This window comes from Labrus bergylta, chromosome 1 (genome assembly GCF_963930695.1).
Source record: "Labrus bergylta chromosome 1, fLabBer1.1, whole genome shotgun sequence".
Taxonomy (NCBI): domain Eukaryota; kingdom Metazoa; phylum Chordata; class Actinopteri; order Labriformes; family Labridae; genus Labrus; species Labrus bergylta.
The window spans coordinates 16399731-16426013 of record NC_089195.1 but is presented as its reverse complement, the minus strand read 5'-3'; the positions used below and the strand labels follow the sequence as shown (position 1 = coordinate 16426013).

The 26283-nt window shown below is 39.2% G+C and overlaps 2 protein-coding genes across 2 annotated transcripts; both read right to left on the bottom strand.

Annotated features, from left to right (window-relative positions):
- Positions 1–150: 150 nt before the first annotated feature.
- LOC110000684 (glycine receptor subunit beta) lies at positions 151–15825 on the bottom strand. Its single transcript, XM_020656020.2, has 11 exons — positions 15687–15825; positions 12363–12489; positions 11601–11707; positions 10277–10344; positions 8432–8658; positions 8119–8201; positions 6821–6958; positions 4864–5016; positions 4198–4346; positions 3795–3959; positions 151–1508 (listed from the first exon to the last, which is right to left on the bottom strand). Exons 1-11 carry the CDS (start codon positions 15703–15705, stop codon positions 1215–1217), a joined length of 1530 nt encoding a protein of 509 aa, XP_020511676.1. The 5' UTR covers positions 15706–15825; the 3' UTR covers positions 151–1214.
- A 4823-nt stretch (positions 15826–20648) lies between these two features.
- On the bottom strand, positions 20649–25951 carry ndufs8a (NADH:ubiquinone oxidoreductase core subunit S8a). The gene is made up of 8 exons (XM_020656013.3): positions 25864–25951; positions 24250–24304; positions 24048–24113; positions 23599–23688; positions 23019–23127; positions 22499–22562; positions 22252–22380; positions 20649–21032 (listed from the first exon to the last, which is right to left on the bottom strand). Exons 2-8 carry the CDS (start codon positions 24290–24292, stop codon positions 20901–20903), a joined length of 633 nt encoding a protein of 210 aa, XP_020511669.1. The 5' UTR covers positions 24293–24304; positions 25864–25951; the 3' UTR covers positions 20649–20900.
- Positions 25952–26283: the final 332 nt, after the last annotated feature.

The window sequence follows — 26283 nt, the reverse complement described above, 5'->3', positions numbered from 1 at the left end:
AAGTAAGAGGAATAGGCCTTTTGTGTATAACTGACAAAGTCTTAGATCTTTGATTTCAACTCGTGAATAATTGGAGCAAAAACAAAAATGTTGCATTTAAATTTTTGTCCAGTGAATATGGATGTACAGATGAAGACTACACAGATCTGATGCATCTGTATGTTGGGATTTTTTAATCATTCAGAGCAGTTTTTCACTTTGTTACATTTTATAATTAAAGATAAAAGTAAAGAATATATAAAAAACTTGAACACATAAAAGTTAAACTTTATAAATTATCAGCAAACAGGGTTAAGGTTATGGGTAAGGTCATGGGTGGGTTAGTTAAGGTTATGGGTTAGTATAATCAGTGTCACTCAAACAGTTCAGCCATAATAACAGATATGTTACATAATGATATATGTCCTAATATGGACTATTACCATATTTTATTAATGATCATCTTTATTTAATGCTCAGATCAAAACCTGCTGAGTAAGACTCCACACCAAACACCTGGACTAAAAACATCTGAAGACCTAGTCCACCTGTAAAACTGGACCAGAGCAAGGACAGGAAGTGATGTCATCAACCTGTTAGAAAATTAACTGTATTTAATTGTTTTAATTTTAACCAAAGACTGTATAAAATGATAATTATATACTGTCTATGGTTTAAACCAGGAACATTTGTTGCTTAATTGAAATACTTGTGGTTTTTGGTTATAAAAAATGAAGTTGAGTTCCCATTCATCAAAATGTAACGCTGTTTTAAAAACAATAAAATATTTAAGAAAAAAAGTGCTGTCATTCTTTCTCTTCGAGAACAGGGTCTTTTTAAGTATAAATTAAACTCTTTCTGTAAAATATGTGAGCAGAAAAACAGAGGTATATATTATTTACTATATCTTCATATATGTATTTATATTAATTATTTAAGGCTTTATTATACGAGATTGGGGGGGGGGGGTATTTGGAGTGCTATACTTAGATCATGAAGTGTTAGCAGTAAGGTTAGCTGCAGTCAAAGCGTTTATTTCTAATGCAAAGCGCAGGTTTTGGATTAACATGAAGCTTAATGGTCTGTATCAGACAGAAACACACATGCAGAATTAAAGAGATGTTCCAAAGGGTCCTAGGTTCTCTCTGCAGACTCTGAAGGTTGAATATCTTAGTTTTTATTGGAGTAAAGTTTCTGATGTTGCGTTGAGAGATTGCGGTCCATGTGTTGCTCTGTCACAGGTAGACGGACCAGTAGACCACATTGAAGAATAAGAAGGAGAAGGGGAACAGGGCTCGTGCATACAGGTCAACGCGTTTAGCAGCAGCAGGTATGACTGGCTTGGGTGGGGGGGGTTTCTTGTTGGCTTTGCTCTGGGACTTCAGCACTCCCAAAACTTCCACTGGTTTACCATAACAGTCAAAATTAGAGAGTTCAAAGTCTCGTGGTAAAGATCCCACGATGCTGAAGTCATTGGAGCGAAGGTCTGACTTGGAGGTGCAGACTTTCTTACAGCGAGTTTCTACGACCTGAAAAGGGCAACAGAGAACAAATAAAAACAAGATTTTAAATCTTAACTTTTATTGTTGAAGGAGGAGTCATCAAACTGCTTCAGTTTATTTTAAAGGAAGAATGAGTGACATTTTAAAGAAGAAATATAGCAGAAATCCAGTTCTGTAAATATGTAACTGAATCAAGACTGTCTAAAATGAGTGAGACGAGCGAGTCCCGCTGGCAGTGATGATGTCTCAGCCGTATATACATCGTGTTTATATGGACAGGGCAGCTGGCCGGCTCATCCCCTTGTGTATAAAAGCTGTTTAAGTGAGGGACTAGAGAAAAGAAGAAGAACATACTCACTGCTTATTTGAATGTCACGTAATTGTTTTTAGATCATGGTCATTTGTATAAATTCACATGCAACGTGAAGCTACGAGCAAAGTAAGGAGTGCTACCATTAGCCTGCTAACACAAAAATGCAGCTCGAGACGAGGATAGTTTAGTCCGCTGTTTGCGCTTAGCGCTTAATGCTTAATTATGGTGCATTCCAATTTGATAATTTCTTTGTCCAACGCGAGGGGAGAGTGGTTGGACATGTGTCGCTGTAGGAGAGTGAAGAATTCAGTGTGGTGGAGGTGTTGCCAAACAGCAGTTTGTTTTGGTTGCTCAAAGGCGACATTAAAAAGTCAGACATTACTGGATTAAAAAGTCGCACATTCTTCCTTTAGAGCTTTAAGATCCAAAGTACATAGTACATAATTCATGGAGTCCCACAGGGTAGCTTGCTGGGTCCACTTTTTATTCAATATGAATAATGAAAAACCTGTCTGTCTGCCTCAACCAAGAGTTAATACTATAAATGTTAATCCTTTAAAATAGTGTTCACTCAAGGGAATCACTGAGACCAAGTAATTAATAACTAATAAAACCTTTACTAAGTGAAAGAAACACTGACTGCCAATCAACAGGTCTTCATCTTTTATATATAAGTTGGTATCATAATTACCTATTAATCACAGTCACACATTAAAAAACATCTGTGTGACCATCAAACAGAATCTATGAACTATCGAAAAATTAAAAAGTATGTTTTCAAAAATAAAACCACTAAAACAGACTTGGACTCTCCAGACTCCTCTTTAAAGAAGCCTAACGCTCTGCTTCTGTTTTAGTTTCTCTCATAGCTTTCACAGTCAGTTCTTTACGCTGCAGCCACAGAACTGTGTACAGAATAATGATGTTCTGTTTATTGATGACCATCAATAACGACTGTAGAAAGCTCACATCATTGATGTTGTAATATTTGTTCTTTGTATGGACAGTCCTATGGAAATAAATACTTTCTCAAGGTGTGACCAGTTGCTTCAGAATCAAAGATTCATAAGAAGAATATCCTTTCAATGAAGGAAAGACAATCAGAAATATTTGATCATGTTTGTTTTCTAACATTTGTAGTGAATCAAATGATTTCTTGGAGACGGCCTTCTTCGATACTAGGATACTTATTAAAAAAACAAATGATTACTGAGGTCTGCAGAGTCCAGAACTGAACAATACACAAACTATATAATCTTAAATATATTTGAATATCAATATAGTTTCCTCCTTCTGGTGGGACTTTTTCACACTTCCTGTAATGCGGACATGTCATACATGTTGTACAACTCAGGATGAATCCATCACACATTATGTAACTTAATGAATGTTTTTTTCTCAACAGAACCCGCCAGAATCCTTATAAGGAAACATCTGGACATTTGTTTTTAAAGATTTATTTTTGGGCCACAGGTCCAATTTAAACCCAGGCAGCCCTCTTCGAGGACTGTGTACATGGGGTGCAAACTAACCACTCGGCTACCGGTATGCCAACATCCGGGCATTTCTGGCAGGTCACTGTACCCTGGACGGTACTGTGTTTACTTTTCAGCAATCATATAATTGTTATATAAAACCCTATAGGTCAAATAACAATCTTGTCCTCAGTTGATTTCATTGCTGTAGACAATTTCAGACAGATCTCATATTCCTTTATACTTATGAACACATATTGTATATGTTATATGTATTACTGTATGCATCATCTTATTGCTACATATCATTACCACACCTGCATTTTACTTACTTGACTATCTAATGATACATGCAAATAATACACTACACGTTTCTGCTGAAGGACAGACAGCACTTAAGCATCGCCCTTAAACACAAACTGGAGAAGAAAACATTTGGATATCATCTGATAACAATAAAGATCCATATGATGTGTGTGTTATAGATAATGTGACTGACAGAGCTGCTGGCCCAGGTGTTTTTACCTGAAGGGTGTTTACATGTATAGGTGTTCCTCCTGTTCCATTCACTGTGTTGTTACTTTTGTTATTTGTAGTTTTCTTTCCTTCCTCTTTCTCTTTCAAAGCTTTCTCCTTGGCTGCCATTTTAGCTTTTTCCTCTTCGATCAGTCTGGGACTGTTCAACATCACCTGAGAGGGAGGGGAGGGGGTGAGGGGGGAGAGAGAGAGACAGAGGGAGACAGAGGGAGAGGCAGGTTTAGTAGATTGTATAGGGTTAGGGTTAACATTTTACACCTTATTAGTTTATTGTATGGTCAGCGAAACACCACACGAGGTGTGTGTGCGTGTGTGTGTGTGTGTGTGTGTGTGTGTGTGTGTGTGTGTGTGTGTGTGTGTGTGTGTGTGTGTGTGTGTGTCTATGTCTGACCTGTACCACAGCGTATTCAACCAGAGATGAAAATCCATAGAGCAAACAGGCAATGAGCCAGATGTCGATGGCCTTCACGTAAGAAACCTTTGGTAGCTCTGATGCTAACAACATGCTCTCACTGGAGAGAGACAGGACTGACAGGATACCTGCATGAACATAATAATGATATTATAACATCACTACACTCAACATTTATATGTGGGGCATTCAGCCTCATTTCAGCCTGAAGATGTGATAAGGATGAAAATGAAGACGCACATGAGGATGTTCAGTGACCCTCCTGTCCTGGATCCATGGGGGAGGGGGAAAGGAATGAGGAGGGAGGAGGGAGGAGGGAGGAGGGGGATGGGCGCACCGTTAGAGTGACAGATAGGACAATCACATTAAACTTTCTTCATCCGTGCAGGAAACAGAGAAATAGGAGGCTGGTAAATGACTGAAGTGAGTCTCAGACCTACATCTATTTACAGAAATGATTCAGTGAAATGTCAGATTATCATAAAAATTGTCAGATTATCTGTCAAAAAAATTGTATTGTATTCATAAACTTTATATTAATCTAGTATTAGATGTTTCAGGTAATTGTTAGTTCAGCATGTATTAGATATTTGGCATATATAAGTAAAAAACAACTCCTTGATTAATCAAGTGTTTTTTTCTGACCCAGTGGCACTCGAGCGGCCGAGGCGTCTGGATTGATCCAGAACGACAACCAGGACAAAACGACGATGAGAAGAGTCGGAGCATACACTCCCATCAGGTAGAAGCCGACCTGCCGACGCAGAGTGAAGATCACCTCCACACAGGTGTAATAACCTGAAAACATAAAGAAACATTTTATAGATTCAAATAAACTCACCTACAGGAGATTAAAGGGAATTAAAATTTGGACGTTTACAAACAGAAAAAAACAGGTGTTCATTTTTACTGCAGACAGTTTATATAAATGTAAGAGATGAAACCAAATTCACTTTTTTAAAATAATAAATAAATAAAATAATTCCACATTATGTTTATTTCAAGTTTTATGGAGCTCAGCGTAAATTCAAGCAGGAAGACTGATTATATTCTCTCACACGTTCATTCAATTCTTCATTGAATTTAGACACTCCCTCTCTACTACTTCCTCCGTCTCCCTGCTCTGGTGATCAGCTGATCATGGGCGTTTATTCTCGAAGTAATTAACCAACCAGATTCTGCCACAACCTCTCTCAACCAATCATCCTGCTGCAGTCAAATTTAAAAATCTTTCTGTCTTTTCATTGTAACCTCTGCGCTGGCGGGACTTATGCTTCTCACTCATTGTAGACAGTCATGACCTAGAGAGATATACATACAAAGGATATACTTGATTTCTGCTGTATTTATGTGTAAATGTTGCACATTCTTCCTTTAAATAACTTTATCATACCTGTGATGATTCTGTTTGGCTTTGGCTGTAGGTGTTTTGTGTCTTTTCTCTCTCTCCTTCTCCACCTCCCCTTTCTGTTCTCTTTCTTCTGTAGGTTTGGGTGTGGCAGAGGGTGGGGCTGGCTTCTCCTCTCAGGTGCAGACGAGGCACACCTGGCTCCTCTAAGCTCATCAACCTGACAATAAAAGTCTGGGGTGGATACTGATTGTCCCATACTATCCTCTTTCACTATCCTCTTTACCTTAACCCCGGGGAAATTGTCATGAGGTTAAGGAAAGATGTTAGGAGAATTCATAAAGGACTAAGGGAAAGGCGACAATGTTGCTCTGACAATCCGACCGCATTTCCACTAGGCTACGTAATTATGCGACGGCGGCGGTTGATGACGTGGGTGTACCATGGTGAAACTAAAATTTTCAGAAAATGGAATACTAAAAGCGCATCTAAAAAACTTTCCCCTGAAATAATCCTAATTACTGGAAGGTTGGGACTGAAATAAAGGGAATTAAAGCTACCAGGCTACAAATTATTTGTTATTTTTCGTAAACGGTCGGATGCGCAAGTCACTTTAAATGTTGTGGCCACAAGGAATTGTGGGACGGCATTATCTCATCTCCTTTGGTAAAGGATGGTCCAGTGTACCCTATGCTAAAGGAGGTTATAAAGGAAGCATTGACGCACCTTATCATGGCTGCCACTTAGATGCTTCCGGGTCTTTTAACTCAGTAAGGAACCTTCCTAAGGAAAAATGACAATTGGAATGCACCCCTGGTCTTCACTCCACGACTCTGCCAGATAATTCCGTCTTGTTTGTTGGTACTCTCTTTCAGTGTTTCTTCCAGAGATTTTTCTAGTGTTGGTTAGCTTCCTATTGTGCAGTGTTTTTGTGGCTCTTGATGTTTTTGTCCTTACCTGTCTTTTTTTTTATGTGCACAGGTATTCTGGTGTGCCTCGCTGCTTCACCAGTCTCAGTGTCTGAGTTTTATTCATCCTCATGTAGTCTCCAGGATAACTCTACTGGCCAGCGAGCTCCCTGCCTTCACTGGCTGCTCTCTTTCCTCTTTTTGTTTATTAAACCATTTTTACATTTCATTAGGGGTTTAAATTCAACCTAAACCTAACAGTACAGTTTATATAAATACTGTAGTTATAACTTCATTGGGTCATTGTTCATGTTTCAATAATAATCAATAATCATCGCTGACTGACCTGTGCCCTGGTAGTACTTTGTGCAGTTTCCATATATGATGTCTTCTTTTTTGATGTCAAACTGAGGCAGAGCAATTTCTTCCATCTGAACGGGATCAGACTGCCACATGAACACCAGATCACTGGTGGTGTAACCGACTGAAAAAAACAAGAAAATATCCTTATTATTCATTATACATATTCATAAAAACTGCTTACATTGTGTATCAAAGTTCCCCTATAAACTTTATTTAATTGAGTTGACTTTTCTCAAATTATTTATGAGCATAGAACAGATTGAAGTGAGGGTTTTGAATATATGAGAAAAATAAAATGTAGTTTAAAATGAAACCATTCCTCTCTGGATCACATCAGCTTGGTTGTTTTAATGCTTTAAAGGAGCAATATGTAACTCTGACACCTAGCGTTTAAAATGGGTACTGCAGTGCAAATTCAAAACATTGGAGAGATATGTCTCCCCCGCACCCTCCTCCCTACAATTGATGCTCACACAGGTTGCCATGTCACTGACACTGAAGCTTCAGTGTTTAGCCAGCTTTGAATTGGTCTATAAATCTTTCTGCGTTCTAACCTCTCTCCATTTTTTAAAAGCATCTCCAATATTGATCCTAGTTTGAGCACGTTTCTGCTTGCGCAGCTTATTAGAAAAATGCAGAAGCTTTTTAGGTCGGGTAGAATCACTTCTATCTAAATAATTGCTTTCATCAACATTTTTTGGTTTGGCAAACCAAGGGGCGACAAAACAGAATGTTTCCTTAATGTCTGATGGTGTAGTAAGGTCATTTTATGATTTAAGTCAGTCACTATCTTTCATATTAAACCTCTCATCTAAATTCAAATGATCAAGATTTGTTAATCCATTTTCGGTCTATCCTGGGTCAAGACAGAATCAGTCTGATTTAATGTTTGATATTTGGTGAAATGTTTTAAGGGTCCTTCATTGTTTTATCATCCGGGTTTTTAACTTATCTACTTTACCACTGAAGCAATACAGCGTTCAAGTGCAAAATATGCCTAAAAACATCTCTTAACATATCAACTATGTAAAAATGTTTTAGTGTCTGACCAATTTAATAATGTCTTACATTTGTTACTGTAGGAGAAAATAATCTCTGTTTCAAACCTCACTGATCATTAAATACTGAAACTCTGATTTTCAATGTTTTAGCCTCTGAGATCACAGATTATTTCAAATTTACACTTCCAACAGCTGTTTCACTGCATGTAATTATATAACACTGTGTGTGTTTGGGTGTGTGTGTGCGTGCGTGCGCGTGTGTGTGTGTGTGTGCACTTACAGCTCTCCAGCTGCATCTTACACCGCTGTGTGTCCATCGGGAAGAGAGTGAGATCCAACGGACATGAGAGGGTCACTGACAACCTACACACACACCACACACACACACACACACACACACACACACACACACACACACACACACACACACACACACACACACACACACACACACACACACACACACACACCACACACACACACACACAGAAAGAGTATCTGTTTATGGTCTGTTATAATTTATGTAGCTGTGTCAATAAGACCAGTGATGAAGAGGAGGATCAATAACTAAAGTGATGAAGAGGAGGTTGTACCTCATGCTGATGAGCACGTCTCCGTTTCTGAAGATGAAGAGCAGGATGTTGTCTTGCGTCACATCATGGAAGTTGGCGCTCTTCTCGTTGGCAAAGAACAGGTCGGGTTTCCACAAACACTGGAACATGTTTGGGTCGATGGTCAGAGAGTCACTCTTATAGTCTGTGGGCAGACGAAGACGAGGGTCGTTCCACCGCTGACGGAGGAAGATGTTCACCCTGTAGTCCTACACACACACACACACACACACACACACACACACACACAGAACCTTATTGTGTACATATATTAATCTACATCAGTATTAGTGAATATAAATACAACTACTCCATCAATTCATGTGTTTATGTTTTCACCATAAACATGATGGATAATAACATAAAGATATAATTAATAGTCACAAAAAGATACTCTATAAATCCTCTTTGTTTACTAAACTGCAGAAAGTACTAGGCCTTTATATTTTTTATGAGAGGCAAATTATATCAACATCTCCCTGTCTGAGAAGTTGAATTGGTCAGATTATTATTTTATGCCTTTATTGGAGAGTCAAGACAGCGGATAGAGTGGGAAACCAGGAGAGAGAGATTTGGGAATGACATGCGGGAAAGGAGCCATGGGTCAGACTTGAACTCGGGCCGATTCGAGGACTACAGGCTCCGTACATGGGGTTGCGTAAACTAACCACAAGACCAACAGAACCGCCGAAGTGAATATTTTTGGACCAAACCCCTTTGCCCTATTGAAGTTACTGAATATACACCGTCACTGCTGCCATCTGCTGATACTCATCATTTTTTAAACCTATTTTGTAATTAACAATCTCAACCTTTATTAAAACATTAAACAGCTTTAGCACCTGCTTCTCTCTCTCTCTCTCTCTCTCTCTCTCTCTCTCTCCGTCTTGTGTCCCACCCTCACACTTTCTCTAATTTTGTGAGAGAAATTAGCTTCAGCTTGACCTCTTAACATTTAAAACTGAGCTGGAAATGTGAAAGGTCATTTCTGTGTCTGTAAAAAGATTTTATATGTTGACCCAAAACTATGAATGCTTCAGGATTCTGGTGAATCGGTCGAATCATTTGAGACATTCTGTTTTAAACTGGGCAAAAAAAAGTGAGAGTCTGACCATTCTTGATGAAAATCTCTTTCTTTGTGTCTTCTTTTCTAAATTTAGAGCACACGATGTTTACTTTTCCCTGACTCACCTCGGCTGTGTTCACACTGCAAGCCTTAATGCTCAGTTCCGATTTTTTATTCAGATCTGATTTTCTTTTTTGGCCGTTCATATTGCTTTTTAAATGTAGCCTGTATAAGACTCCTGTGGAAAGTGGAAATATGAAAGTGGCCCGAATCTGATATAAAAAGATCATTTGTGCTGTTCACATTGTTATCTAAACATCAGATCTGAGTCACATAGAAGCAAAAAATCTGATTCAGTTCACTTGTACGCCGCGGTGTGAAAGCAGCCTTCATTTTTCACGTTGTGTTTATGAGACCGTCTGCTGACTCCTCCGGGTGGTTCAGTTCACTTGCAGGGCCTGGTCTGTGTAGAGCATTTGATTAGTTGAGTAGTGTCACGTCACGTGTAACGATTGTCAGCGTATAGAATAAATAGACTACAGTTAAAGAAGCATTGAAAGCTGTACTGTTTGAAATGTAAAGGTAGATCAAATTAGCATGTTCAAGTTAACAATTTACCCCGGCTTGTTAAACATATTTGTTGGTGTGGCAATAATAGGAGCACGGATGCTAATTGACTACTAGTAACTTATTCAAGATTTACATAATTGATTATCACGAGGGAGTGAGCTGATGTCAACACTGTAAAAAGAATTGTGTACCATTGTGGTCTCCTGGATGGATCCGAAGCTGTTGATAAAGATGTTCACTTTGGACTCCACAGGGATCCCTGAAGCACACACACACACATAAACACACACTCAGCACCGAGAAAAAGTTGTCCATTGGTTCTTGATGCAATGTTAAGGTTACCATGGAGACACGTATAGGGGGACAAATAGAGGGTTTGTTCAAACAGACTCAGATTGTCATTTAGAGCAAAAAAACAGCAAAAAATAAATGAATGAATATTTCCTAAACTAAACATCTGTGTGTGTGTGTGTGTGTGTGTGTGTGTGTGTGTGTGTGTGTGTGTGTGTGTGTGTGTGTGTGTGCGTGCGTGTGTGTGCGTGCGTGCATGTGAACATCTGGTTGGTTGTAGCTTGGAGCTTCATATTAAATGAAGCACAAAAACTCCTCATGTTGTTTCTGTTCTTTTTTCTCCTTTTCTCGTTTCGTCTTCATCCCTCCATCATTATCATGATCAACATCGCATCATCAACATCATCATCATCACATCACCTTGTTCTCGTTTATTGCTCTGCACACACAAACACTGTTGTAGTCTTTCACATGTTAATTCCACAGACTGTATAAAAAGATGGACAACATGGCAGCTCCCTAAAAGTGAAATCAAAATATTTAGAGCTCCTCCTGTTCACTAGCTGCAGTATAGGTCATAAGCTCCGCCTCCTCCATTTTAACAGATAAGACATGTATTAAACTATAAAGTTTAAATACACCTCAGATAAATTTTTCTCAAACATCATTTATTTAATAATAGGACGCTCTTATCATTCTGATTTATGTCTACGTTTTGTTTAGCTTTAATTAGTTATTTGATGCTGTAATAAGGAATATAACGTCATGATTGACAGCTCTGTTGACAAATGAGGCTCCTGCAGCGCTGTGTGGTCCGGATTATCAAAGTAGAGGAGGAACAGTGAGAGGAAACGTAACAAACACTAACACAAGAGTCATTTAACTTTCCATAACCATGAGTGTCTGCTTAAAAAACGGACAAAATAATCTGTTCTGCTGTGGACTATACCCACCTGAGGGACCTTTGACTTTTTAGCAGGAAGTTAAAGGCGTGTTTTGGTTAGAGGAAGGGGGTGGGACATCAATGCTTCAGCTCCACTAGCTGAACTCTATAACCGGGGGTATTTTAGCTTCACTTTAGTACAACAAGAGGAAGTGGAGATGTGTGTCCATCTTTATATAAAGTGTTTCGTTAATTATGACTTCACTGTATTCTGTATATGAACATTTTTGCATATAGTGTGTATTTAACTGCACACATTCATGCGCTGCTGTAATTCTTACCCTGAAAGTTGGGTCGTATTCGAGGGTCGTAGCTGACCATCAGGCGGTTCAGGATGTTGGAAGTGGAATTTTCTGGAACCTGAGCCAGATCTTCAGCAGACAGCTGACTGTTATAGAGGACATTCATATAAAATGTGTTAGTTTCACCTGTGTGCTATATGACCTCCATACATGATACACAGCTCGGGTTTTACACACTGAATAATACACCAACATGGGGGTATTACCCCTCGGATAAAACACACACCTGGAGTTATTACACACAAAATAATGTAAACACCTGGGCTTATTACACACAAGATAATTCAAATAAATGAGCTTATTACAAACAGGATAATATGAATTTAGGATAATACACATACAGAAAAAAACTGCTTTCATTAAATAAATAACCACACATTCACACAAAGAACAGAAACGATTCAGTTTGCTGGACTTCATCACAGATGATTTTTATGAAGCAGATAAAGCAGAAAAGTGTGATTATAATGAATGTGACAGTGAAACAGCAGGAGAGTTTAGTGTTAAAAATAATCAATATGTAAACATTTTGCATTATAACTGATTTAGTGTTAATGTTTGGTTTAGCATTGAACGTGTTCCCCTCTCTGCAGTACAGATGGCAGGTTGGAATGTCAAAATAATTCACAAAAATAAGGTAAGCATGTGAAAAAAGACATCCCATGTTTCTGAATAATACCTGAAAATGGGTTAAACAAATGGAGATATTAAAACTGATTAGAGAATAATGTATCGACTTACGATGGGCAGACGACCTGCTTTCCTTTCTTCCCTTTCTTTGTAGATTTTCCTTCTGCGGCCGAAGTCAGAAGACAACAAGACAGACACAACAGCAGGAACAGTGGCCTCAGAGCAGGAACCATGATGCCTGAAACATACAGAAACATACATCATACGCTACATCTTAACACAACATTTATAATAATGTGACAATAAGACAGAAACAGCAGCAATAACGTTTAGTTTACAGATTAGCCTTAAAGCAGGAAAAAGGAAGGACAAAGAACACTTCAAATTGATTATTTGTCTGTGTTAATAATAAGTCTGATTGTCTGTCAAACATTTAATAAGGTTATGTTGTTGACCACTTTAAGTTAGTTATTATACAGTAACGTTACTTTATAATGCTTTTATGTGTGAACTTCGTCTTCTGTTGGATTATTTTACCATCAGATTTGAATCAAACTGACGGATTATATAACTGTAATGAAGAGTTAATTCACTGGATCTGTTCAGAAACTGGTCTGATATCAGTTTGTTATAAAAGATGAATGTTAAAACTTAAATATCACAAGGAAACACTGTATACATTTTCATTGTTATGCAGATGATACTCAACTACATCAATGAAGTCAGATGACACCAATAACTTAAAGAACTAAATACACAAACTTTATTCCAAGGACCAAGGAAAATTTGGTCCCTGGAACACTGTTTGAAAGTTAAAAGGTTATCAGGAGAGTTACAGTTTCACTGTTGCGGGCCCCCCACCACAACTTCGCGTGTAGCATTTTATCTTCAAACTGTGTTCCAGGGACCAAATTTTCCTCTGAGGACAGTTTGTGTATAGAGTTACAGAATCTGTACACTTCTCCAACTTTCACATTTCTCTACCAAAACTACATAGTGCACCTTTAAATAAACTAGAAGCATGCCTTAAAGGCAGAATGTGCAACACTTTACACATAAATACAACAGAAATCAAGTATATCCTCTGAGTCATGAATGCCTACAATGAGTGAGAAGCATGAGTCTCGCCAGCTGTACTGTTGTTGGAGCCGTGCTTGTATGGACGCGACAGCCTTGCGTATAAAGCTGTTTCAGTCAAGGACTAGAGAAAAACAGAATAACACACAGCCTACTCACTGCTTATTTGGATGTCATGTAATTTAGATCATGGTCATTCTGTGTCAATTTATGTGCAATATGAAGCTAAGAGATAACAAAAGCGTGCTAACAATAGCCTGCTCACACGACAATGCAGGCCACAGGCAATTGTAGCTTGAGCCAAGAACAATTTTGTCCACTGCTTGCGCTAAATGGTGCTTAATTATGGTGTGTTCTAATTCATGACTCCTTACACGAGTGGAGAGGGATTGGATGATTTGCAGATGGAGGATAGCTGAGGCTTCAGAATAGCGGAGGTGTTGCCAATCAGCAGTTTGTTTTGGTTTCATGCTGGTGCTCAAGGGCGACATCTACTGGATCAAAAGTCGCACATTCTTCCTTTAAGGATATAAGGTCCTGGATGACCAGATTTTTATTTGCTTCTTAATTCAGACCAAAGTTATTGTGCTTGGCCCCAAACACCTCAGATGCACTTTTTCTAATGATATCATTCTAGTTTTCATCAGCCTGGCATCCCAAATAAATCCAATTTCCACTTTAGTTATATCTGTAAAATTAGAATAATGCAGGAAACTAGTCAATGCATTTGTTACCTCTAGGTTGGATTATTGCAATTTTATTTTACAGGGATGCCCTAGTAAGTCTCAACCAGTAAGTCTAGACTATTCAGTTGGTCCAAAACGCTGCAGCTCATGTATCTAACTCCTGTATTGGCTTCTCTGCACTGGCTTCCTATAAAATCTAGAATTGCATTTAAAATTCTTCTTTCTCACTTAATAAGCTCCTAATTGTCAGGTACCATCTTATCTTAAAAAAGCTAACAGTGCCGTTTTACCACTCAAGAACATTTTGCCCCCAGAAAGCAGGCCTGCTCATGGGACCTAAAGTCTCTAAATGTACTATGGGAGGTAGAGCCTTTCTCTCCCTCTTATTTATGTTTTCATGTCCCAACAAAGCATGATATAAGTACTTTCCATCATTAGTAGTTTTTTGCTCTCTGTCCTCTCTCTGTCCCAGAATGCAGGCATACTCGTGGTACCTAAAGTCTCTAAATGCACTATGGGCGGTACAGTCTTCAGTTATCTGGCCCCTCTCCTTTGGAATCATCTACCAGTGGGGGTCTGGGAGGCAGTCTCCTTTTTGTTAAAGCTTATATTTAGAGCTGGCTCAGGCTTGGACCAGCTCCTAGTTTTGCTGCTATAGGCTTATACCGCTGTGGGACCTGGCACACTGAGCTCTGTAGTATGATCATTTCATATTGGTTCAGCCTTCATATTTTTGATACCAAATAAGTGTTTTAAGTATAAGTTCTGTACTTAGTTCAAATAAAGCATGTTTTTGAAGTTTATGTCCAATACAGTGCGTCCTATAACAGCCTTTGTTATGCTGTTCATGAGCTAAAGTGGTGCTTTCTTCTAGCAGTGAGACCTGTCTGCTCATTAATCAGCTGTTCTCTTCGTAAACTAAGAGCACGTTCACTTCATTTGCTCCACATCCTTAAAACAAATCCAAACTGAAGAGTTAAAGAACATATGATGCAACATAAGGTCCCCCCCATGTAGCCCATCAGCGCTGCATGCAGACTCACACACAGAGAAGGTCCTGTGTATGTGTGTAGGGGGTAGGGGGTGAGAGGGGGACTGCGGCGATACGATGACACAGCTCGCTGAGGCTTTTATGGTCTCACACACACACACACACACACACACACACACACACACACACACACACACACACACACACACACACACACACACACACACACACACACTCACATACACACATACACACATCACATTGCATTGTTCTTCATCTGTTCACATGTAAAAACTAGTTATAGCACACACACACACGCACACACACAAATCACATTGCATCGTTCTTCATCTGTTCACATGTAAAAACTAGTTATATCACACACACACACACACACACACACACACACACACACACACACACACACACACACACACACACACACACACACACACACACACACACACACACACACACAGGTATAACACAGGCTCCTTCTCACACAAGGGCAAACCCGGAGCTAATATTACTGTCCTTCAGTATGAGGTAAAGATTCATTACTCTGTTTCTTACCCCACACACACACACACCACACAGACATGCACCACACAGACACACAAATACAGAGGGACACAACAGTATGGCACAGGAACACAAACTGCATGTTTCTTTAATTCCTACCTCTGGAGCGTTGGATCATCAGCGCTGCTGCATCACACGATTTAGAGGTTGTTCAGAGAGACGCTGCTGTGCTCCCACTCCGTCCTCTCTCTCTCTCTCTCTCTCTCTCTCTCTCTCTCTCTCTCCCTGTGTGTGTGTGTATGTGTGTCTGTGTGTGGGGTTTTGTGTGTGTGAGGTTTATCTGCATAGCTCTGTATTTGAGTCCAAGTTCCTCTCTGCTGCCTGAGGGGGAACCGGACTGTTACTGACTCACAGCTTCATCAGCAGCGACTAAATTAATCAGCTGATTGTTTCTAACGAGAGCAGACGACAGGGACGAAATTTTCACACCCTCATAAATCACCAGGACAGGTGTGTGGTGTTTGGTGTGGGGGTTTAGTGTAGTGCAGTGATTTGTGCAGTGACTTGTGTGTAATGTTTAGTGGAATATTGTGTGTAATGTGTGTGGAGTCTCTTGTGTAATATTGTGTTTGATGTTCAGTGTACTGTTTGGTGTAGTGCTTAGTGTATAATACTGTGTGTGATGTTGTGTGTAGTGTTTGGTGTGATGATGTGTGTAGTGTTTTATGTAATTTGTGTCTATGTTGTGTGTGGTGTTTTGTGTTGTGTTGCTGATGTGGACGTGAATCTGTCCACTCATCACTGAGTAATATCTTGTCTCGTCTCTGGGGGACATTCTGATATTAAACATGTCTGCATCGACCTGACAGACGACCTCTCACTTCCTGTTACATCATGACATCAACATGAGATCATTCAGGTCACCCTGTCCCTCTGTTAACTCTCTCAGGTTCACCTGACAGTGGTATCACCTATCTGAGAGCATGAACAGGCGAAAGCTCCTCTGGTTTCGGGTACAAAAGTAGATGATCAGTCAGTGTGCAGATAAAACTACAAATATGGTGTCTCGTTCTCCTATTTTATCTTATAAAACACAGATTCAGTGAGAGAACTGCCCCTAGAGGGTCTTTAGAGTACTGCAGGAGTACATCAGTTATTTATATATTCATTGGAAGAAAAAAAAAACGAGGAGTCCCTGAAGTCTAATGAGGCGATCATTTTTTGATTTTTTTTGATCAGAATGAGCTACTGGGGCAGCAAGACTCAGTCTATAGGGACCCGGATTGGGAACAAGAGGGTTGCTGGTTAGAGTCCCAGTATGGACCAAAGTAGGGAAATTGGTCTTGTTGCTTATCATATTTTGATGATAAGGTGGTCATTTTAAGGATGAGGTGATTTTTTTTTGATAGCGTGATCATATTTATGATGATGTCATAATTTTTATAATTAGGTGATCATTTTTATATTTCTTGAAAAATAGCGATTATCTAGATTTGTCAGGGGAATGTGGCTTACAATAAGTGAGACGTGGCGGCTGTGGCTCAGTTGGTAGAGATGGTCATTTCTCAACTGGAAGGTCAAGGGTTCAATCCCCAGCTCCTGCAGCAACATGTCCGATTTGTCCTTGGGCAAGACACTTAACCCTGAATTGCTCTTGCTGCTTGGTCGGCGGCGCATGAATGTATACGAATGGATTGGTTACTTCTGATGGTTTCACTACATAGCAACCTCTGCCATCAGTGTGTGAATGTGTAGGTGTGATATGGTGCTCAAGTCCATTTACCATTTACCATAATTTAGATGAATAGGCTTGTAGTAACCTAGGGAAAATCAAACTACAAATTAATTGAAGTTATTCATTTCAGTTTTAGAAAGGGCCATTTTCCTTCTTATCACAGTAATGACCTGGAAAGATAACCTCAGTATCAGTGGTGGTATTGACCGGTCTCTTTTTTTAAATCCGGAGTCCGTCCAGTCTAAGAGTCAAAGTGGTCTCGAGACAGATTTCGAGTGGCCTACTACAACATTAGGTGATCATTTTTATGATAAGGTGAACGCAACCTTCTATGTTGTGTAACAGGTTTTGTGAATCCGTCAGGGGTAACGATCACTCTTATCATCATGTTTCATTATTAAACACGATTTGTCAGTAATTTAATATTTTAATTGAGTGAATGCTGTTTATAATGCACTCTTTTTGCTTTACACTGGTACCAGTATTTTGTGTTGCGTAAGCGCCCTCTGCTGGGGTCTCTGCAGACTGCAGGGCTGCTGATTTGTTATTTCAGAAGTCCGTGTTAAAAAAAGCTTTTTTTTTATCGATATGTTGTGTTTGATAGATCGGCTGAGTAGTAGTAGTAGTAGTATGTGTTTGTGTTAAAGGAACGTATGAAGATAAAATCAAATCATTTGTTTACCATACAACATGTTTGCTGTGCACTTATTGAACATTTTGACAAACTGAATGTCCTTAGGGTGAAACTATTTACATACTTTTATATCAAAGTCGACTAAACGCTAAACGGTAGGCTACATAAATATTATATGGTTTTAATGTATGAATCTTTGACTTGTGACCTAAATGAGCACTGCAAACACCTCATGCATGGATGAATGCCGTTCCAGGATGAGGTCCCACGGGATTCAAACCTTTTTGTCCCCAGAGAGGCTGAATATCTTCACAGTGAACCTCCAGAGACCGGAGCTGCATCGGACAGTCTGCATGTTCTCAGAGAGATCCTCTCAGGGGACGATCGTCGCCATGACAACTCAGCTGTTTGTCCTAAAAACCTGAATATAAAGGGCTGAGAGAGAGAGTCAACAACACCACTTTCCTCTACAAACGAACACAAATATCTGTAGAGGCGAACAATTTTTCTGATTAATATTCAATGATTAGAGGCGTGGTATTTCATTCCAAGTTTTATGTTCCTTGTTCTTAGGGCTGTGTTTCGTGTTCCAATTTATGTTCTGTGTTCTCTTCTGATGTCTCTCTGTGTGCTCCATGTTACTGTATATTTTTCATATTTTATCTCATTTGTTCTACATTTGCTGCTCTCTGCCTCGCGTTGTTTATTCTGTTCTATCTTTCTACATTGTATTTTGTATGTTCTGTGTTCTTTGTTCTATGTCCTGTGTAGTGTTCTACATTCTGCATTCTGCATTCTACATTCTCTGTTCTATGGTCAGTGTGTTAAAAACGGATGTGTTGCATGAGCTCTGAATTTCGGTTCTATATTCATTATCATATTCATGATCGGTTTTGTGTTCTATTGTTTGTTATTTTCTATATTCAGTTTTATATTCTTTAATCAATATTCAACATTCAACATCTATGTTTAGTGTTCTATGAGCTACATTTTTGTGTTCTAAAAGTTTCATGTTCTATGTTCTGAGTTTTATTTCTTGTGAAATGAGTTCTGTCCCATGTCCTTTGTTACTTTCTCATTCTGTTTACTATGTTGTGGATTTTATGCGTTACATACACACTGTACTTAGACATGTTCTGTTTACATGCACACTGTGAGGAGATTTATCTATACTGTAAGACTTTTTCAAGTCAACTCCTTCATTGCACCTTTTGTACATTTTGTGTTTTTATATTGTTATACTCTATATATTTGTAATTGCTACTTATATTTCATGTGATTTTAGTTAAGTTCTTACTATAATGTACTTGGAAATAAAAAAACAAACCTGATTGTGATTGTTCTTTTGTCTATTTCTTGTGTTCTATATTTTTATTATAATCTTCTTCGTGATTTCATGTTTAAGTTGACATGATCTATACTCTCTTTGCTATGTTCTTAAATATCTGTCCTGTGTTCTATAATGTATGAACTTTGTACACATCTATGTTCTCTATCTAATGTGGTCTATGTTTTGTGTTTTATGTTATCTCTTCGATCTATTGTGTTTTATAGTCTGTAATTGTGTTTAATATTAACGCTTGTTCTCTGTTCTGTGTTCTATGTTGTATTCTAGTCTTCTATGATTTTAATTAACCTCTTTTCTGTTTCAGTGTTCTATATTTAATATTGTGTTCTCTGTTCTCTGTTCTCTGTTCAGTGTGTGTGTGTGTGTCGTGTTCTAGGTTTTACTTTGAGTTCAATATTTCATTTTCTATGCTCCCTTTAGTGTTCTACATTCTGTATTCTAAGTCCTATTTGTTTTATTGTATTGTTCTGTGATTATATTGGTATTTGTTTTAGTGTTCTGTGTTATGAATTAAATGTTTTATGTTCTTTTTTTCTTGTCGTCTAAGCTCTATGTGTCTTATGTTGGTGTTTTTCTCTTTTCGGTTTCATGATCAATGTCTGGGTTGGCAGTTGCTCAGCCTGTAGAGACTGGAGGGTCGCTGGTTCAAGTCCCGATGTGGACCAAAGTGTGGAAGTTGGTCTGGTGGCTGGAGAGGTGCTGGTCACCTCCAGAGCACAGCCAAGATGCCCTTGAGCAAGACATCCAATCCCCCTGTGTAGCAGCCCCACTCTGACATCTCTCCATCCACAAGTCCTGTTTGTGCATGTGTGTGATTCTGACCGTGTGAGAGAAGCATGTCTCAGTGTAAACCAGAATTTCACAAAGGTATTAATAAAGTGTGTAAAACAAAATGAAAACATTTCATGCTCTTTGTGCTATCAATTCAATCAATCAATCAATTTTTATTTGTTTAGCGTCAACTCATACCAAGTGTTATCTCAAGACACTTTACAAAAAGCAGGTAAAAGACCTTACTGTTTGTCTGTTAATATTAGAAAAAGAGCAGGTAAAAAGACCTTACTTATTGCTATATTACAAAGATCCGGCCTATCCATCATTTGCACTTGTGAAATGTTCTACCTTCATTCCCAGTTTTTGATGATTTGAAATAGTTTATTACTCTTTTTTTCTAGGATGTATGATTCTGTTCTATGTGCTATGTGTTACAGTATTTCGCATTTAGGTTTGATGATCTAAGTTGTTGGGCGGCTGTGGCTCAGTGGTAGAGCGGGTCGTCTTCCAATCAGAGGGTTGGTGGTTTGATCCCAGCATCTGCAGTCCACATGTTGACGTAGTTCAAAATATGTTTACCGTTTGTACAAAGTTAGTTTGTGTGTTTCTAAATGAAACGACGACTCTCCGTGTTTCTCTCACTGGTTTTTTATTCGAGTCATAAAGAAAAATATCAGATTAGAACAATAATTGATGATCAGCTGAGTGTGATGTTAGAGTCTGTCTGATCGATCGATCAATCTAATCAATCAAATCAATCATAGGGACTCGTGTTTCTTTAATAAATATATAATCAGACACAAATATTACAACAAGAGGAAGATTTCTGTCTGTCAGCTGAGTTCTCCTTACAGTATGTACAGGACAAGTGTGTGTGTGTTTCTATCGGTAAAGGTAATCAGCCTGAATGTTGGCAGCTATCTCGGCCTCCCACTTGTCTCCATTGTTGAGCAACTTCTCTTTGTTGTAGAGCAACTCCTCATGAGTCTCCGTGGAGAACTCAAAGTTAGGACCCTGAGAGGGAAAGAGAGAATTAGAGAGAGAGATTTAATGTATCAGCAGTTTAAAAAGGGAAAATATAATTATAAAATCCATTAATGAAAGAGGTCAGAAGTAAAGGAGTTTATAAGAACATTTTTCCAACCACTAAAGGAAGAACAGGGACATTAGCTGGACAAACCGTGGTACTGCATGGGATTTACGTGTGTCATGTCTGATCTGATTGGTCGGCCTGTCGCCTCTGCCGTAATTGGTCAGTCACTCAGCCACTCTGGCTCCGAGAGCCGGGGAGCAAAAACATTAGCACCTTAGCACTACTGTGCTACCGCAGGCTACGGCATATCGTGGGCGTCGTGGGCGTATCATGAGCTGCATGTCTTGCCACAACGAGCCAATGGGCTTAGATCAGTGACATCACACTGACAATTTTTTTTCGAGGAGGGCTAGAACCGAGCTTTACATGCAGCTAATGCTACAGCTAACAGGAGGAGGTAGGAGAAGCCGTGTTTCCGCAGACTTTGAATTTTTGCACATAGATGTGCCTAAACATGCACAGGACACTTGGAAAACACACTGAAGAGCATATAAAACCAGAAAAAGCATAATATGGGACCTTTAAGTAAAACTTCTTACTTTGAGAAACTTACTCTTACTTTATATAAGATGTTGTTAGTAAAAAATAATGTCAATAAACTTCTCTCAGGTTATATTACAGCCTGTATAAAGAAATTTGGGCTCATTAAGTCCTGACTTATCAATAAATTATTTCTGAAGTGAGGACCTTCGTGACGTCAGCTCATAGCTGCCTTAGTCAAAATGTCTGGTACTTTTACCCTTCTACTCATCAGTGTTGCTATCTTTTAGCTAACAGACGTTACTTTACCTCGCAGAACGTTCACAGAACAACAAATCAACATTAACAACCAAGAATGTTCATAGCTGTGCTTTAAATTCAGCAGATTCGGTTCAAGCTGAACACAAACAAACATCCTAATGGAGAATTCAATTCTCATCATGGGTCAACTTTTCAGAACATGAAAATCAGAGATTCTGAATAAATCTAGAAAACTCACAGCCCTGACGTGTGTATGAGATAAAAAATAAATAAAAAAGATCTATTAACGTGATCGTTTTCCTGAGATCTAAAGTGTTAAAAAACCTGTCAACAATGATTAAAAAAACCTGATGTAGACAGTGATCATCAAGATCATCCCTCTCTCGGTCTCACACACACCTCGACAATGGCGTCCACAGGACACGCCTCCTGGCAGAAGCCACAGTAGATACATTTGGTCATGTCAATGTCGTAACGTGTCGTCCTCCTGCTTCCATCAGCTCGAGTCTCTGCTTCTATGGTGATGGCCTGAACACACACACACAGGGAGATAGAAATATTTTTTACAATGATGTTAATGTTTCTTCATGTTGTGTCACAGTAACACACACCTGTGATATAAACAAACAGAGGTGTGTGTGTGTACCTGAGCAGGGCAGATGGCCTCACACAGCTTGCAGGCGATGCAGCGCTCCTCACCTGACGGATACCTGGAATGACATCATCACAAACAGTTACAGATGACTCATTCATAGGATACGTTACCAGCTAAGGATTGTGGGAGATGGCAAACATGGAGCCAGAGATGCAGAAACCAAAAATCTGGAGTGGTATTGTTGGATTCTAACCTATGACAGTAACACCTCATCCAGGTGTGTTCCACCTGTACGTTCTGCTTCTGTGTTTTACTGCTGAGTAAAAGACAAAGAGAACTCTGCTGCTACATACATTTGTTCTGTGCTCCTTCTTATGTTCTCTGTGTTCCGTGCTGTGTGTTCTGTTCTTTGAAAGTGTCATCGTGATTGTTCAAACAGAGTTGAAAATGAGAAGCCATTCACTTTAAAAAACACAGAATCAGCTCGGAATCTGCCCACTGTCTCACCTCTATAAAAACTAGCCAATCACAGAGTGAGCTGGGCGTGAGTGACTGGTGTGTCAGTTCTGACCTGCGCAGGGCGTGTTCTCCTCTGAAGCGAGGTGACAGAGGTCCTTTCTCAAACGGGTAGTTGATGGTGGCAGGCTCTCTGAACAGGTAACTCATGGTCATCCCCAGGCCTGTTAACCCAAACATCACACAATCATTTCACAAACATCACACAACACGACGAGGACAGAATAAACGATTAGTAAGAATCAAATCTGTCCCAGCAGAGACTCAGGATTATGATTATGATTAATCTGACATTCAATAGACCAACAACCTCATGTTTCTCTTTATGAATCTTTAATAAAATATGAAACACAAACTGTGATAGTCTGAAGGGATTTTAACAGACATGGTGATGAAACATGGAATACATAAAACTTCTTTATTAAGAAAATTGATTGAAGATAACTTGTTAACTTTAAAGACTTTGAATCCATCTGTGAGCACAACACGTCCTTCAGTTTATCTGTCATTCAGAATTACTTAAAGACAACATGTCATCATTCCACTGCATTAACCCAAACATCATAATTATTATTAGTATTAATATTATAATTAATAGTATTATTATTAGTATTATTAAGTCGAATTGATCTTACCTCTGAAGAGCTCGGTCCACAGTAGTGTCTGAGCAGCTCGGTCTGTAATCGACTTCATGTCTGTGGGCACCTCCTGAGCATTCACATACTCTAGACACACAAACACAAACATTTATTAAATCATCTTCATGACTCTGAGTTCTTCTCTCTGACCAGCAGCTTCAATCAGAATCATAAGATCAGTGTTTGTGTTTTTCCTTTGTTTGTTGGTTTTAACCCTCAGAGACTCACTGAACTATAAAAACCTCTGGAGCACTTAAATACAAACTCAATAATTTTGTCCCAGTCAGGGTTTCCATGGTGATATGTACAGCGAGAGTGTTACCATGGTGAGCTACTCGGGTTAGAATGGTCACAGCATCATGATTTAAAATAACCTGACATAATAATGTCTGCTGTGTGTGTGTGTGTGTGTGTGTGTGTGTGTGTGTGTGTGTGTGTGTACTCACTGAATCCTCCTCTCTGTGTGGAAACACTGAAGGACCTCACCAGATTCTGAGCGACCCCAGAAGAGCCTAAAGTTTGAACAAAATCGTCATTAACATGATTATGAATGTGATATACGCCTGAGAGATGTTAAACAGGTACACACTGCTGTGTGTTTATGAACATGTGTTGTTATGATACAGGTGTGTGTTGCTGTGATCTCACCTGGTCTGCTCACAGAGTACAACAAACGCAGAGAAGCAGCCATCACCTTTTTGAGCTGAAAAAACAGACACACAACCAGAGACAGTTTAACACAACAACAGGATGAGTCATCAGACATAATAAACGTTTTACAGGAAGAGAAATTATTTTGATGTGAAAATACTTGTATAACTTTTTGTTGAAATATATTTGGCAGATAACTGAACATTTAACATTTAAAAAAGACTAGTGTGCGCACATCCAAGCAAATTGCATACAGGTGCAGGACAAAAATGGTTTAAACTGCAGAAAAAAAGGGAACGGTCTGCACACTGTTCAATTCCCAATGAGCAACTTTCTAAAGGGCAACGTTTGTTGCTGATTGGGAGCTGAACAGTGTGCGAACATTTCCCTTTTTCTGGACTTTAACCTTATAACCAGAGACAGATTAACACAGACTGCAGCAATGTGTTGTCATCTATATATAAACACACACACATGTACTGTACATATACACATAAATACTGTGTGCATAATATCCTAAAATATAAGAACTCGATCTTGAAGTCAACATTACAGAGGCCAGAGGTTAAACACGCTGCTGCTCTCTTTTATAACACTCAGTGCACAATGATGGATACAAAGTGTGCGTGTGAGCTAGTGTTGGGCGGTAAATCGGTATCAATATGACCACAGGTATTATTATCTGCCACGACGTGGATTTTTGCCATTCAGCCTCAGGCCTAAGTAAGAGTAGCCTCACATAGTGGTTTGTTACAGATAACAGCTCAGATTTAGTCCCCCGGTCTCCTGCATGTTTATACACAGAGCAGAGCTGGCAATCCTACACTGATCAGAGGACACCGCCTCCACCTCCTCCTGTCAGAGTAAGGGGGTCAGTGTGTGTGAATTGCGGCACAGCAATCGCTTAAATGTGTTTTTCTCCTTCAGAGCAAACAACAGTTCCAGTTTCCAAGTTGGTAGAGATCGCTCTTCCAGTTCAGGAAGTCTAAATGTTGTAACAACAACACCAAACACCGTGAAGATGTGTGGACTGTCTCTGTCACAAGCTGTGTTTGAGATAAATATTGACATGCAATACGTGACGATGAGGAATATCAAGTCAGACACCACATTATTAAATTATTATCTCGTACACCACATGAACACATGGACACACTGAGCTGTGGAGGTCAGGGTTAGCATGGACAGTGTCTGGACTGTTTCGAGTGCAGTTTAATGTCATTCATGCATATTGTGTCCTGTAAGGTGTGAAGTCTTCACTTTAACCTCTGACCTCTCTGAGTGTAACCCTGATGTATGATAACATGGTTAACTCTCAGTCCCGTTTGTGGCTGTGTTTCTTTAAACCTTTAAACCAGTTTGGTCTGTGTCCTGCAAACGGGGGACACGTTTGGTTTAAGTTGTAAAACATGAAGGTTTATTGCTAAGCTAAGCTAAGCTAACACTGACAGACTGTCAAGGACTTCTGAACAGAGGTCGCGCCAGGTGCATTAAAGTAAACAAATTAAGATCATTTAAAAACCAGAAATGACAGACAATAAACTAGATATCTTGTTAAACACAGATACTCGTATTTCTCAGATAATGTTCATTATAAGGATTTAAACTCACCGCAGTGTCGCTATTTGGCCTTCTCAACCAGAACAGCGGACGGTTTACGGAACGCACCCTGCGTGCACCGGAAGTTCTTCTTCTTCTTTGAGTTTTTTTTTGGCGGTTGACAAACAACGTTTTGGCGCATTACCGCCACCATCTCGTATGGAGTGTGTAAAGGGAACTATATCCTATGACTATATCCTAATTCTGCACACACACACAAAAATAAAATGAATAAATGAAGCTAATTATCTCTATCAAATTTGTTCTTAGATATTTAAGTAAAAACTACAACACTTCAATCTCTTTCAGCCTGCAGTGTCAGCTTCCTTCTCTCAGCTTCATAAAGTAAATGATAATATGTTCTATTGTTTCCTGTTGTTGACAAAAACCCATGGGAGTCATCTGCATTCGCCGTCCTTCCTGTTGTTAATT